Source organism: Globicephala melas, chromosome 9 (assembly GCF_963455315.2).
Source record: "Globicephala melas chromosome 9, mGloMel1.2, whole genome shotgun sequence".
Taxonomy (NCBI): Eukaryota; Metazoa; Chordata; class Mammalia; order Artiodactyla; family Delphinidae; genus Globicephala; species Globicephala melas.
This window is the reverse complement of record NC_083322.1, coordinates 55,514,659-55,529,947: the sequence shown is the minus strand read 5'-3', so window position 1 is coordinate 55,529,947 and position 15,289 is coordinate 55,514,659. Positions and strand designations below refer to the sequence as shown.

The 15,289-nt window shown below is 41.7% G+C and overlaps 1 protein-coding gene across 1 annotated transcript in view; it reads left to right on the top strand.

The window, feature by feature from the left end:
• The window catches only part of PEX1 (peroxisomal biogenesis factor 1), a 79,585-nt gene extending 77,409 nt beyond the window's left edge, over positions 1-2,176 (top strand). Inside the window, exon 24 of the mRNA XM_030857274.2 lies at positions 1,588-2,176. Coding sequence (XP_030713134.1) covers positions 1,588-1,672 — 85 coding nt within the window. The 3' untranslated portion in view covers positions 1,673-2,176. The remainder of the gene's footprint in view (positions 1-1,587) is intronic.
• Positions 2,177-15,289: the final 13,113 nt, after the last annotated feature.

Genomic DNA, 15,289 nt, shown 5'->3' with positions numbered 1-15,289 from the left:
TGATGCAGGGGACACGGGTTTGTGCTCCGGTCCGGGAAGATCCCACATGCCGCGGAGTGGCTGGGCCTGTGAGCCATGGCCGCTGAGCCTGCGCGTCCGGAGCCTGTGCTCCGCAACGGGAGAGGCTACAATGGTGAGAAGCCCAGGTACCGCAAAAAAAAAAAAAAAAAAAGAAGAAGAAAATAACCATGGAGGAATTGGATCAATAGAAAACAAAAGTACTCAGAACAGATCTTTTCCAGAGTCACTGTTCCTAAGGAACTAGTTTACACAAGTATTTTTCTCCTGCTAAATTTAGAAATGGACTGTCACCACTTCCAGGAGATTGACGTGGTAAGGATTCTTACCATCTGCTGGCTCTTGTCAGAGGTCCCAGGATCTCCCAACTGCAGCCCCAGAGCAAGTGGTGTCCAGCCAGTGGAGCCCCCCATGCATACCAAATTGTAGGGATAGAAAAATTTTCCCTTCCTCCCTTCTAGGTTCTTTGGCTGATCTAATAATTAATTGACATAAGATGTTACCAGGTGAAAAACTAATTTCGTACATACAGGAACCCCATAAGAATGAGACTCAAAGGCAGTCTCCAGTTGAGGCTTATATACTGTCCTGAGCTAAGGAAAGGGATAGGGGCCTGGGGCTTCAGAGGGGAAGAAGGCAATTTACAGCAGATGAGAAGAGCAGATGTTTGCCACGCAGATTAAAAAAAAAAGTTCTCTCTGGTAATAGCTCTCTTTCTGGTGCAGGCCCCCTATCTAAATTCTTTTAGCCAGTTAAAGGAGAGGTAAAAAGCTTTTCCTGAGTCTGCTTGAAAGGTCTTGATTCCTTTCAGCTCAAAATAATCCACATGCCAAAGTGGTTCATTTTGAGGGTGGCATATTCTCTCCCCCCTTCAACATAATATGTACTCATTGCAGAAAAATCAGAAAACAGAGAAGGGGAAAAAAACCAGAAATTTCTCTTAACCCCACTACCTCCCAAAGCATACTTATTTGCTCCGCAACGGGAGAGGCCACAACACTGAGACAGGTCCGTGTACCACAAAAAAAAAAAAAAAAAGTTATATCTTAAAATTTTACATTTCTTCAGTTAAAATACAGAAGTTATGTTTTATATATTAATCATTGCCATTGGTTTTTTTTTTTTTTTTCGGTACGCGGGCCTCTCACTGCTGTGGCCTATACCGCAATGGAGCACAGGCCCCGGACGCGCAGGCTCAGCGGCCATGGCTCACGGGCCCAGCCGCTCCGCGGCATGTGGGATCCTCCCAGACCGGGGCACGAACCGTGTCCCCTGCATCGTCAGGCCGACTCTCAACCACTGCGCCACCAGGGAAGCCCCTGCCATTTGTATTTTATCTTTTCTAACTTGTCTATTCATCCCCTTTGTTCTCTTTTTCTATTAGAGTGTTCAACTTTAAAAAATTTACGTGTAAGAACTTCCTTTAATTTCTTGCAAATATTTTTTTTTCCAGCTATTTCTCTTTTGTTTCTTAAAAAATTGTGTTTGGAAACAAACCATTGTTTTTTGTTTTATAAGTTTAGCATTTACACGTGTTAAATGTTATTTATTTATTTATTTATTTTAAAGGTATGAAAGCTTTCAAAATCCAAAGAAGAGAAAAAGTCAAAGTGGAACAGTGTTTCGACCTGGACAGAAAGTAACTCTGGCATAAAATATACTTCTGATTTTTTTGTGTGTTTATGTGTGGTGGTTTGTCCCTGTGTTGTAACAGTGAAAATGGTGTCTGTACATTTCTTTTTAATTTAACTTAATTTGTTAATCTATAAAATCAAAGATTGGTAAACCTGTGTTTATGTAATGATCAGGGTTACTTGACATTAATAGTTTAGAATAAATTGGGATACTTATAAGAGATTCTGTATTTTATTACCTATATATTTAAATCCTTAATGAAGTAATATTGGCCACATGGAATAACTGATTTTTTCTCCTTTGAAGAAAAAAAGAGAATGTAATTAAATACATTTCTTAGAATTCAGTGACAGTTGCATATTCAGTATCTTTCTTGCATTTGACAAGCTTTATGCTTAGCACCTTCTTGACTGTTTTGGAAATGAAATATCCAATTATCTATCTACTGATCCAATTGTCTGTTCTGATTATCTGAAAATGTGGAATTTACACACAATTTAAATAAATTTAGTTGTTCCTTCAATCAGCAGTGAGATGACATCCCCCTAATATACTACATCAGCTGCAAGGCCAGGAGCCTGAATGATGTCCATTCCTCCCCCAGCTCCATGACGACTTTATCTGGATGTGCTCTGATCTATGAACTAAATTGTAAAGTCAGTCACTATCAACACAAACTATATATAGTAATGTGGTAAAGGGAAAGGAGAAAGCTAAGTAGAATATGCAAATAAATGCATAAGACAGCAAAGAAAAATGCACAGGCTGTAACCATTGCCCTTTCTGCAATTAATCATGAGGCCATGGCTGATGTGTTTCATTTCTCTCTTCCATTACTTATTCCATGTTCCTCTGACTTCAGCCCTCACCTTAGTGGATTAGAGGCCTTTACTAAGTGGGATGGTCTAAACCTTCATTTCCATCTGCACCTTTGGTGGCCTAAGATTGCAGATGTCTTCCATTAAATTTACCATGAACACTCAGTATTACAAGGTTCCCGTCATACTTCTCCCATCCCCCACTGTATAGCACCAACTCTGTATTCACTCAGCCAATATTGTAATCCTCCCCTTTCAAACCATTGGAATCATCACTATGTTCCCCTCATACAAGCAGTCCACCTTTGCTTCCCTCTAAACCAGCAAAGCTCAGAATCACAAGGAATGCAAGCAAAGATGTTTGAGTCACTAGGTATTAACTGAGAAGTGCCATTCTCCCTTGCACTTTGGTTCCCAGATCCTTCTATTAAAGCCATGGTCACTGGTTCACAGTATATACTATATGCACTACATCTTGCAGAAGAGGACTCTACCCTCACAGAGTTATCTCGCCAAAAGGCCAGCTGTTTCAGGGTGAGGGGTATTTACAGTAAGTCCAGGGAATTCCCTATAAAGTGAGTTTCATGATCAGAAGCAAGTGTCGTAAGGGATAGCATAACAGTGAAAGCCATCTAGTGAGTCCCTGAAAGATGGTGGTGGCAGAATTTTGGAGGACAAGGCAAATCCAATTCCAGAATGTGTCACCTTCAGGGAGGACAAATTGCTGCCTCATCTCTTTTAGGAGAGGGACAAATGTAATCAACCTTCCACCAGGCACGGGCTGGCATCCCCTGGTATGTACCTACGTGGTTATTGCTGCATACTAGTAGGCTGTCAGGATAGGTGGATGGTCAGGTCAGCTGCAGTGAGGGGAAAGCCACATTGTAGAGCACACACAGACCCCCATCCTGGCCACCATGGCCACTTTGTTCAGGAATACAGTAAACAAGTACTGGGTAGCTGGAAACAAAGGCTGATTGATATCCATAGAGAGGTCATCTAGAGCACCTCATTATTAAAAGCACTGAGGAATTTTAGCTGAGCATTCACACAGGACACAAACATTCTCACTCTGAATCCATTTCAAGAACTCTGGCCATACCTTTCTCCCAGACCTCCTCATGGCCCCTTCTCCAATCATGCTGTTTCCAAATCTGATCATTTAGTTAAGTTACTAGCCACTGTCTATGAATCAGCATGGATTTCTATATCAGACATCTCTACCTCCTGGCAAAATGGAAGAGACAAGTTCAGAAAATCTGCTCCCTGGGATGATTTCCTACTCTACTGGTCGTCAAGGCTATCCCCTCAGTATAGCAGAAATGCCTTCAATCTGATGCATTCACAGTGGAGTTCTGGGTCTCTGGGAAATCATGCTGATGCAGACCGAGCATCTGTTAATCCCCAGAAGGTCTGGTTATTTCTCAGGACACCTGGGAAATGGCCTGGTGAGTGGCTTTGGGTCCTTTGGGGAAGACTTAGAGGAAGGAAGATCCTTAGCAAGTATTCATGATGTTATCACAGGGCCATTTCCCTAGACACTTGACTTCTCCTGCATTCTTGGTCTGATCTAGACCTGAGATTGGGTCAGGGGCCATGACTATATTGTGAAGACTTAAGTCAGGCCTTTGTTTACTAACAGAGAGTTTTTAAAATAATAAAAATCAGGTAGCATCTTTGACCATCTATTTTGGTCTTAAGGACCCCACAGTTAGGCAACACCAAAGATCCCTGTAGGTCAGACCACTGTAATTAATGCACTGGCTCTGCTGTTGATTATAGTACCCACATCCACCTGGCCTCTCACATTGCAGCTACCTGACCTCACCCCTGCTGCCCCAGGATCCATCATCACTGAAATCAGCATGTTTCTACTACAGTATCTCCCACTTGTGTTCTCATCGACTGTTGCAGATTCTACAGACTGACTCATTCAACAACCATTCCAACACCCTCACCTCCATCTTCCTATGGTCCTTGGAAAGTGAATTACTGAGTGACATAATCTCCATTGCAGCCATGCATGGCTATGTAACAGTTCTATCTAGACAATGAGTATAAGTAGGTAGAAGTCCCTGGGGTAAGCTTCCTTCCTGGAATGAGGGCACAATGTCTGGAGATGCAGCAACCATCTTGCAAACATGAGGGTGAAAACCACAGACAATAGAGCAAGGAAACAGAAGGAGCCTGGTTCCCTGATGGCATCACTGAGCTGATATACCAGCTCTAAATGTCCTACTCAGACCTTCTTATGCCTGAGGTAGATAAACCCCTTGTTTGCTTCTCTGAGTAGGTTCCTATTATAGCCAAAACCAATCCTGACAGATGCACCAATGATTTCATAAGGCCTCACTGAGGAGTATTTTCTGACACCCACACTATCTTGAGGGACAGATTTGGGTGGTGGTAAGTTGGAGAATTGTACATCATTCATTCATTCAACATACATATCTCACGAAGTCTTTGGATTTCTTTCTTTATATTATACCAAGATATTTCAGGCACCTCAACTTTATTCAGTGTGAGTCATTGAGTCTGGGTTCCAAATACCCAACCATGGAGTCAATTAGAACATTCCCAGATGCTGAAACAGCCACTGAATCAAAAATCAAGCGTATTAATTAAAAACAAAAGTGCAGGGACTTCCTGGTGGTGCAGTGGTTAAGAATCCACCTGCCAATGCAGGGGACACAGGTTCGAGCCCTAGTCCGGGAAGATCCCACATGCTGTAGAGTAACTAAGCCTGTGCACCACAACTACTGAGCCTGCACTCTAGAGCCCACAAGCCACAACTACTGGGTCCATGTGTCACAATTGCTGAAGCTGGCGTGCCTAGAGCCCGTGCTCCGCAACAAGAGAAGCCACCACAATGAGAAGCCCATGCACCACAGCAAAGAGTAGCCCCTGCTCGCTGCAATTAGAGAAAGCCCGCAGGCAGCAATGAAGACCCAACACAGCCAAAAATAAATTTTTTTAAGTCATTAATGTATTCAACTTGACCAATAATTATGATTTTCCCTACTTAGCCTAGTACCCACACACATATTCTACCTCCACATATATTCTTTAGAATTTGCATGAAAAAGAAAAATATTGTAGTTTTTTTATTGTCTAAGCCTTCTCCTCCCAGATTGACTTTATTTTTATTTTTATTTTTTGCGGTACGCGGGCCTCTCACTGTTGTGGCCTCTCCCGTTGCGGAGCACAGGCTCCGGACGCACAGGCTCAGCGGCCATGGCTCACGGGCCTAGCCGCTCCGCAGCATGTGGGATCTTCCCAGACCGGAGCACAAACGAACCCGTGTCCCCTGCATCGGCAGGCGGAGTCTCAACCACTGCGCCAACAGGGAAGCCCCTGGATTGACTTAATTCACTCTCTAGGGCAAGCTGGGATGGGACAATAGAAGGGAGGGTTGGAATGCAAGAATGAGCATGCTTTTACAAGGCTGATCCCTCACAGATGGGGGCATTTCAGGGTCTTCAAGCAAGGGACATAAGGCCTGCCTCACTAAAGATTTTAAAAGGGTGGGGATTCAAGGGAATGTTTCTTCCATGTGTCTCCATCCCAATTATCAGGGATTCAACTCTTTTTCAGTCAACACCTTAACTTTTCCGTAAAAGATCTAAAATGGCTATGAACTCAATAGATGTCATTCAGTAAACTGTGGGATCAAACTCCTGTTTTTGTGCCAGAGTTTGGCACAAAAACAAATATAGATCAATGGAACAGGATAGAAAGCCCAGAAACAAACCCACGCACCTATGGTCAATTAATCTATGACAAAGGAGGCAAGAATATACAATGGAGAAAAAAAAAAGCCTTTTCAATAAGTGGTGCTGGGAAAACTGGACAGCTACATGTAAAAGAATGAAATCAGAACACTCCCTAACACCATACACAAAAATAAACTCAAAATGAAAAGGGAACCCTCCTACACTGTTACTGGGAATGTAAGTTGGTACAGCCACTATGGAAAACAGTATGGAGTTTCCTTAAAAAACTAAAAACAGAGCTACCATATGATCCAGCAATCCCACTCCTGGGCATATATCCAGAGACAATCATACTTAGAAAAGATACATGCTAAACTAAAAATCCCACTCCTAGGCATATATCTGGAGAGAACCATATTTTGAAAAGATACATGCACCCCGATGTTCATTGCAGCACTATTTACAATAGCCAAGACATGGAAGCAACCTAAATGTCCATCAACAGAGCAATGGATAAAGAAGATGTGGTACATATATACAATGGAATATTACTCAGCCATAAAAAAGAATGAAATAATGCTATTTGCAGCAACATGGATGGACCTAGAGATTATCATACAAAGTAAGTCAGAGAAAGACAAATATCATATGATATCATTCATATGTGGAATCTAAAAAAAAATGATACAAATGAACTTATTTACAAAACAGAAACACACTCACAGACTTAGAAAACAAACTTATGGTTACCAAAGGGGAAGGGGGTAGACAGGGATAAATTAGGAGTTTGGGATTAACATATACACACTACTGTGTATAAAATAGATCATCAACAAGGACCTACTGTATAGCACAGGGAACTCTACTCAGTTCTCTGTAATAACGTACATGGGAAAAGAATCTGATAAAGAATGGAGATATATATATATATATATACACACACACACGTATAACTAAATCACTTTGCTATACTCCTGAAACTAACAATATTGTAAATCAACTATACTCCAATATAAGATAAAAATTAAATTAAAAAAATTTTTTTAAAACTCTGTATTTGACTTTCAGCCTCATGGCTCAGAAAGAGAAGGGATTCTTTTAGCCTTCATACAAATCCCTGATTTTCAGCCTATGCCTTGAGCTAAAAGTATAACCATCTGAGCTTGTCTTTCTCTTTAAGCTCTCTAGTGCTATATTCAACTCACCCTTTTGAAATCCTCATGTGTTTCACACTATTCCATAGCAGCAACCTCTTCAATAGGTACTTCATTCCCGGGAATAATTTGTGATATTTTAGTTAGCTGGTTCGCCACTGCATGTCGTGGTATGCCAAATTCACATCCCTTAATACAAAGTGGATTTTCCTTGCCCTCAGCCTTTAACTAGGGCAGATAACCAGTCCCAAATGTCCCCTAATTTTCTTCAAAGTCTGTTGCCTGCAACCACTTCTGGTACTGATTTCTGTATCCATCAAATTTTTAGCTGTAAGTAACAGAACCCAACCCTGGCCCTTTGAATCAGAAAGGAATTTATTGATGGTTTTATTGGTCTAGAAAACAAAGAGATGCTCCAAGACTTGTGGGTTCATGTCACTAGTCTTTGGGTGACAGGGAACCTTAGCTGGAAGGGGCTGTCACTCCAAAAAACAGGCCTCTGAGAGCCAGCCAACCAACACCAACCTCACCCAAAAGACTCCTGGCTATGGATGACATCATCCTATTTGTAGCCCACGAAGTCTGCCCACTTCTGAACTTCTAGCTTCTAGGAAACCCCGCGTTTAAGGTCAGCAGTCTGCTCTGCTACGGAGCCTGGGCCTAAAAGGCATAGCTCGTAGTTACTAAAATAAGCAAAAAATTCAGTGTTATTTATTTTTTATTTCAGACACTAAGTGGTGATCTCATCATCCTTTGATGTTTTCCTAGTCAGTATTAATAATTCCTAACCTGGGGCTTCCCTGGTGGCACAGTGGTTGAGAATCTGCCTGCTAATGCAGGGGACACGGGTTTGAGCCCTGGTCTGGGAGGATCCCACATGCCGCGGAGCAACTAGGCCCGTGAGCCACGACTACTGAGCCTGCGCGTCTGGAGCCTGTGCTCCGCAACAAGAGAGACCGCGATAGTGAGAGGCCCACGCACCGCGATGAAGAGTGGCCCCCGCTTGCCACAACTAGAGAAAGCCCTCGCACAGAAACGAAGATGCAACACAGTAAAAATTAATTAATTAATAAACTCCTACCTCCAACATCTTAAAAAAAATAATAAAAAATAAAAAAATAATTCCTAACCTGAAATCTAGTCATCTATTAGGAGTCTGACTGGGAGAACACTTAATGTGAGCACCAGCTATTAACTTGCAGGTTTTTTGTTTGTTTAACTATATCCAGTTGCCTCCGCTTTATATTGAAAATTCCACAAAAGGCCAGATTTTTGTGCATGTTGTTCGCTGCTGTAATCTAGAACAGTGCGCCTTGTACTGGTGATCATTCAATAAATAATAAATATTTGTGAGTGAATCATTCTTATTTCAACTGAAATTGGGATAAATTTATGCCTTTGAATAAATAAGGGGAGAAGAGAAAAACAAAATCTAATATTTTAGCCATTAATTTTTTAAGATTAGAACTGATTGATTAGGAATCAGTTTTGATTGTAAAAGCAATGGAAATGGGCCATCTACAGTAGTTTCAGGAGGTATTAGAAGTATGGATTCTTTTTTTTTTTTAGTTTAGTTATTTGGCTGCGCTGGGTCTTGGCTGCCGCACGTGGGATCATCTTCACTGCGGCACGCAGGATCTTTTAGTTGCGGCATGCGGGATCTAGTTCCCTGACCAGGGATCAAGCCTGGGCCCCCTGCATTGGGAGCATGGAGTCTTAACCACTGGACCACCAGGGAAGTCCCAGAAGCATGGATTCTTAAATTAAATGGACATTTTACATTCCCCTAGTAAAATACTCAATACTCATGAATATAAAGAAAAAATATATATAAAATGTAAACACTAGACAAAGGCATTATGTCATGGAGTCTACTCATTTTCTAGGCAACCTGACATTTTTTACAGAACTGGTATAGGACTCAGCGTCTCAGGAAATTTCCAGGAATCAAACAAATCAACAACAGAAAGCAAAGAATATTCCAGGATAACAAATACCATCAACCATATGCCGAAAGGGAAATTTTTAGAGGTTTTAGACAGAAAGGTGAAATGACGCATTTTGGCTAGACATTTATTCTGGCCAGATATTTTGTAGGAATCAGTGTCAGTTAAAAAGAATGCTACAGCTTCTTCACAAAAGTAAAAATGCTGAGAGCTAAGCCACTGATTTTCAAAACATTTTCACCACAACCCAGAGTAATACATTTTCCATCATGATCTAGTCCATATGTGCACGTGGCTGAAACTAAAGTTTCACAAAACACCTACTCTTACCACATGTGATATTCTCTGACATTTTTCTCTTTTATTCTATTTCACACAAATAATGAAATTCTTACCCATACATGGGTTGAGACTTGCAAACTGAAAAACTCTGGCCTAAAGAGGAATAAAGTACTGGCATATAGAATTGCTTTATATCTAATGAATATATATATATATTAAACACATACACAAAACACTTTAAACTTACTGCTTTCTCAGAGAAGTAAAACTCACCTAAGTAGAAGCATGCACTAGTGTTCAAGAGTTATAAAATTCTACAGTTGGTAGAATCTTTGTTGTTGTTGTCTTTGATGCAACTTTATTTATTCAGTAGCATTTGGGAAACTTTCATATTCTCTAGTAAATACGGATAAGTGGATTCACCATAAAGTCAATCCCACCACAAAATTATTTGGGTAAATTACCAAATTAGTTTACCTTTCCCCATTTTGAAGGGATTACAGAATTTTTAAATCATCCCACATGTAAATGAAGCAATTTTTTTTTTTTCTTTTTTTGGCTGCACCGTGTGGCTTGCTGGATCTTAGTTCCCCGACCAGGGATTGAACCTGGGCCAGGCAGTGAAAGCACTGAGTTCCAACCACGGGACTGCTAGGGGATTCCCAAGTCTTTAACCTTTTGAGTTGAGGTCTTTTCCTTTTAAGGATACTGTGACAAACTGTACAAGTTCAGTTAGGTGACAATATCTGGAGATGGATCAGTCAGTTCAACTGATGAGTAAAACATTAAATACGTTTAACTGTAAGTTGAGGATGGTGAAAATCTTAACTATTTTTAAAGTTTTAGGGCAGGGTCTTGGTTGATTGAATATAGATCCAACCTACTCTATGGCCTCTGACCACAGCTTCCTCCTGGCAGCTCAGAAATGTTTGCAGCTGTAACTGGTAGTGTCAGAGAGCCTTGATTATGAAGGGAATGAGCCCAGAGGCTGATGGTCCAGCACAGCAGAGGTGGGACTGGAATCCTTCCTCTCTGGGGCCCTGTTGGCACCTGATGGAGAGGAGGCCAGAGGCTCTGAGGACTCCCTCCTATATCTTATAATATGATCGATGCACAATGATCCTAAGGGGGAGTTGGGGGAAAGTGGGGTTGACATTGCAACCCACCACCACTACCAGAACAAAAGCCCTCAGGATAAACCCATGGAGAGTAGCAGTTCCTCCTTTATCTTTTTCACCTGTGAGTAATAAGCACAGGGCCAGTCTAACTGGAATGGTTTTTTTATTTTTTTAAAAAAGAAAAAAATTAAACAGGTATCCCATTCTGTTTGGGAACCCTTGCTTTCAATTGCCCTTCTTAAACGATCTTGTCCAATGGGAAGGTTCCCCATAACAGCCATTGTGATTCTAGGTTGTCTTAGTTAAGATTTTGCCATTTATGTATTTACAGCCTCCAGGACCGCAGTTCTTAGATATAAATTAGGCAGGGGTGCCGGAAGGTGGGGAGCTCAATTCTTTGAGACTTGAGGACTCCACTTCTTTAGCTACACCTTGGGTCTCTCAAAGCCAAACTGCGTGGTGTTTTACAGTATACCTTGTTACACGGAAAATTTCTTGAGGTTGGTAGGTGACCTAGTGTCAAAATAACCCATTCGGTGACCAACTTACCCTAGCAGAGGAGTCTTAGGTGGCCAGATCTCTAACAGCTTTGCCCACCAATTTTGTAGCGCTGGCTTCCAAGATACCCATTAGTAATAGATCTGTTATTTTTTTCTGAGAAGATTTCTATATAGTGGTGGACACTCTAACGGCTTTAAATATTTCGAATTCTGCCTACTTAAGAGCTTGGTGTGCGGGTGGTGAAAAGAGCCTGATATTTCTCGTCTTAATTTAATGCCCCAAGTCCCCCAACGGTTTATACTTTGGACTTACCTTGAGGCTTTGTGAGTCTCCTAACAGCTGCTATCTTGCTTCCTTTAGATTGACAGGTACCCATTATTTTCCCTTGTTAAAATAATCCTAACTCAACCAGATTTGCTATTTCTGGCTGCCTCTGCAGTTCCTGAGACCCGTCAGGAACTCCCCAAGGCGCTTACCTTGTAGATGAGGTCGGCCACAAATCCAAATGCTGTCGCCCATTAGGTCTGGTGTTTCTTACACCCCAGTCTTCCACCCGGAAGGGTCTGGACAAACAAACTCGAAGAGCTCAGAAGGCAAAATAACGGGATCCCAGGGAGCGGCAAAGAGGCAGCGAACCCGAAGGGCTCCGAGGCTAACTTCAGCTGAGTCCGGGAGCCTTCCGGCATCTCCAGCAGCTGTCTTCAGGACCCACCTCCTCACCAAAACTGTAAAGTGACAAAACTAAAACAACTTAGTAATGAATTTGATGTCCTTTAGTCAAGGGAAAACAATCCATAGATGAGGGGAGCGCAGTACCTCCCAGCAGTGCAGCTCTCTCCCAGAACGCTGGGCCGTTGTGAGTTTCACGCAGCCTTAAGAGGCAACGTGGAAACAGCCTGATTGGCCAGGAGGTGGGGATTTCTTTAGGAGGCGAGCAGCTTCTTTTGCTAAGGGTCAGTGAAATGAGCCACAGCTGAGCTGGCGGACTGTGACTGGTGTATATCAGGTTCCTTGACAGGTGAGGAATTACCTTTACCAGGGCTAATTGGCATAGAAAGGCCTTTGATGATCTTCCTAAATTGCCCCAAAGCAGGATGCTAGCAGATCTCTTCCTCTCTTTGCAGAAACTGAAGGCTTTATCAGCTGAATTTTATATACTAAGAAGGAGCCAGAGCAGTGGTTCTCATTTCTGGCTGCATGTCAGAGTCCTCTCAGGAAATTTAAACTTTTTTTTGTATTTTTAAGTTTTACTAGATACTTTGGAACCTAATGAGGTCCCAGTATTATCCCCACAGATACTGATTTACTTAGTTGCTTGTGGGAACTTTCCAGCAGGGTTTTTTTGTGTGTCCTGTATTTTGTTTTTGTTTTTAAAGCTCCAGAAGTGATTCTAATGTGTTCGTGATTCACTTATATAAAGGTGGGAAAGGGCAGTGGAATCTAAAAACATGTTTAAAATCCATATGATTAATTATTAAAATATAAAACGGGGATAACTGAGTGAGATATTTGTGAATCTGCTAGGTGCAAAGCACCTGCAACTGCTCACGGAGGAGAATGAAAAGAAAAGGAATTTTCCTTCAGCATGAGATTATGGTTTTGGCCTTTGTAAGTTCAGAACCTCTTAGTCGTGTTAATAGAGCCACAACCATGAGGACCACCAAGTACGGTGGTGCAGGACATGCCCTGACGGACAGTCCTGGCTGAGTGGAGAATGGACTCCAGCCCTGGGACTCTCCCCCAGCCCTCAGGTGGCCGCCATATCGAAACCCTCACAGACACCAACATGTACTAATAGCAGCCCTGACATGAGGCCTGAATCACAAAGCTGCCCACTTCCTCCCTCTTCCAAATTTAGGGCACTGTAAGGACAAATAGAAATTTAAAATAAGAAACTTAAGGGCTTCTCTGGTGGCGCAGTGGTTGAGAGTCCGCCTGCCGAGTTCGTGCCCCGGTCCGGGAGGATCCTACATGAGGCGGAGCGGCTAGGCCCGTGAGCCATGGCCGCTGAGCCTGCGCGTCCGGAGCCTGTGTTCCGCAACGGGAGAGGCCACAACAGTAAGAGGCCCGCGTACCGCCAAAAAAAAAAAAAAAAAAAAAAAAAAGCAGCTTAATTCCCTCTGTTAAAAATAAGGCAAAAGGTTTCCCTTTTTTGTCGGAATACTTACCTTAGAAAACTTGCGTTTTCTCAGTCTCCTTGAAATGTATCTTTTTAGAAACTAAATAAGTCTCTGTCAGTTTTGCGATCTAGTAATGTTTTTCTCAAGGACCTGGGTGCCATCTCTTTGAAATGTAACTGTCAAGAGACAGCACCCCTGTCCTCCAGTTTCTGTGGGAGGGTGGGAGCCAGACTTCAGTGCTCCGAATTGTTAAAGTACCTCCTGTCATAAAGACGTTTGTCCCGCCTGCCCCCCATAAAGTCAATTAGCTAACGTAGGTGGTCACCCCAATCACCAGGTAAATTTAGGAAGAACTGTGTGTGATTAATGGTGCTGTCAAGTTCTCTTAAATGACTAGTTACTGTTTATCTTGAGAACCTGTATGTAATGACCACACCTGTGTGGCTGCATAAAAGGGTGAGATTTCTGTCTGTCTTTGCAACCTCAGCCAGTTGCCTGTGATGAGCAGCACATGCTGGTTTAATCCTCAGTCAGTAATAAAAGTGTTTTCTTTTTCTACTACCTTTGTGGAGGGGATGTCTGAATTGAAAGTTTTTTCAAATTGTATTTCCCCAACAGCACCTTCACTCTCTATTCTAAAGTTACTGTCTTTTTCCACGCTCCCAATGCAAGGGGCCCGGGTTCGATGCCTGGTCAGAGAACTAGATCCCACATGCTACAACTAAGAGTTCTCATGCCGCAACTAAAGATCCCACATGCCACAACTAAAAGAGCCCGCATGCAGCAACAAAGATCCCGCCTGCCACAACTAAGACCCAGTGCAGCCAATAAATAAATAAATAATTTAATTAATTAAGTTACATCTTTTTAACTCGCACCTTACCTATCCGCAGGGAGAAGTATTGAAGGTATAGAAGGTGTTTTTGTTATAAACTTGCTCCCTTCTACCCAGCTTCTGCTAAACAGGTGGAAATAGGAGTTATGGTAATTCCAAATGGTGATGATGTTACAAGAAGTTGAGGTTATGTTTGTAGCTTTTGTTTGTAACTGGGTAATTAATTTATTTCAGTCTGTCATGTTGAATAAGAAATACTGGTTAATGATTCCCACTTGTTTGGTTTTTAATTTTGTATACACATTTTGACAGTTAGAAATTAGTTTTTTATAATACAATCTATTCATCTTTCCCTTTGTGTTATCCTTCATTACTTTTCAATTTAAAAAAATTACCAAAGTAATACATGTACACAGTTTTTATAAAAAGAAGGCCAAGTAATTCTAAATAGCTTGTAACGAAAAACAGCAGTTTCTTGCTTTATCTTTCAGTGTCTCCGTATCAGTCAGGATTTGATTAGAGAAACAGAGCCACTAGGAATGAAATAGAATGAAGTATCTATTGTAGAGATTTTACCTTACACAACTGTGGGAGCCCGCTGAACAGTCTGTATAAGGCTTTTGCTTCTGTGTCTGGGCTGGGGCCTAAAATCAGTAGGGCAGGCAGTCTGAAAGGGAAGATGGATTTGAAGTGGAGGAGAGCACTGCCTCAGCCTCTCACCCCTTTGGCGACAAGGCTGGGAACACAGTCTGGGGCCACATCAGCGCAGGCCTTCCATCACAGGAGAAAAGCTATGGATCTACGCTGTGAGTAACAGGAGCCATTTGGTGTCTGTTAAGGAGGAATATGAAAATTCGATCTTTATTTTAAAAGATATTACACAAGTATCTAGGAATTTATAAACAAATCGTCCATATATACACTGGTTTTTAAATATTTCATTTTAATAAATACCTTATGTTAAATGTTCATTTGATCTATCAGCCATTCTTTGAGTTTCCTAATATCTATTACATACTGGTGACGAATCTGTCATTCCAAATTATGAGTACTACAACAGTGGTGTCTTCTATTTACACCATTTTGTGGTAGAAAGCCCTATTTAATTGTTTAAACGAAATAAATAAATGCATGAAATAAATCCAAAGA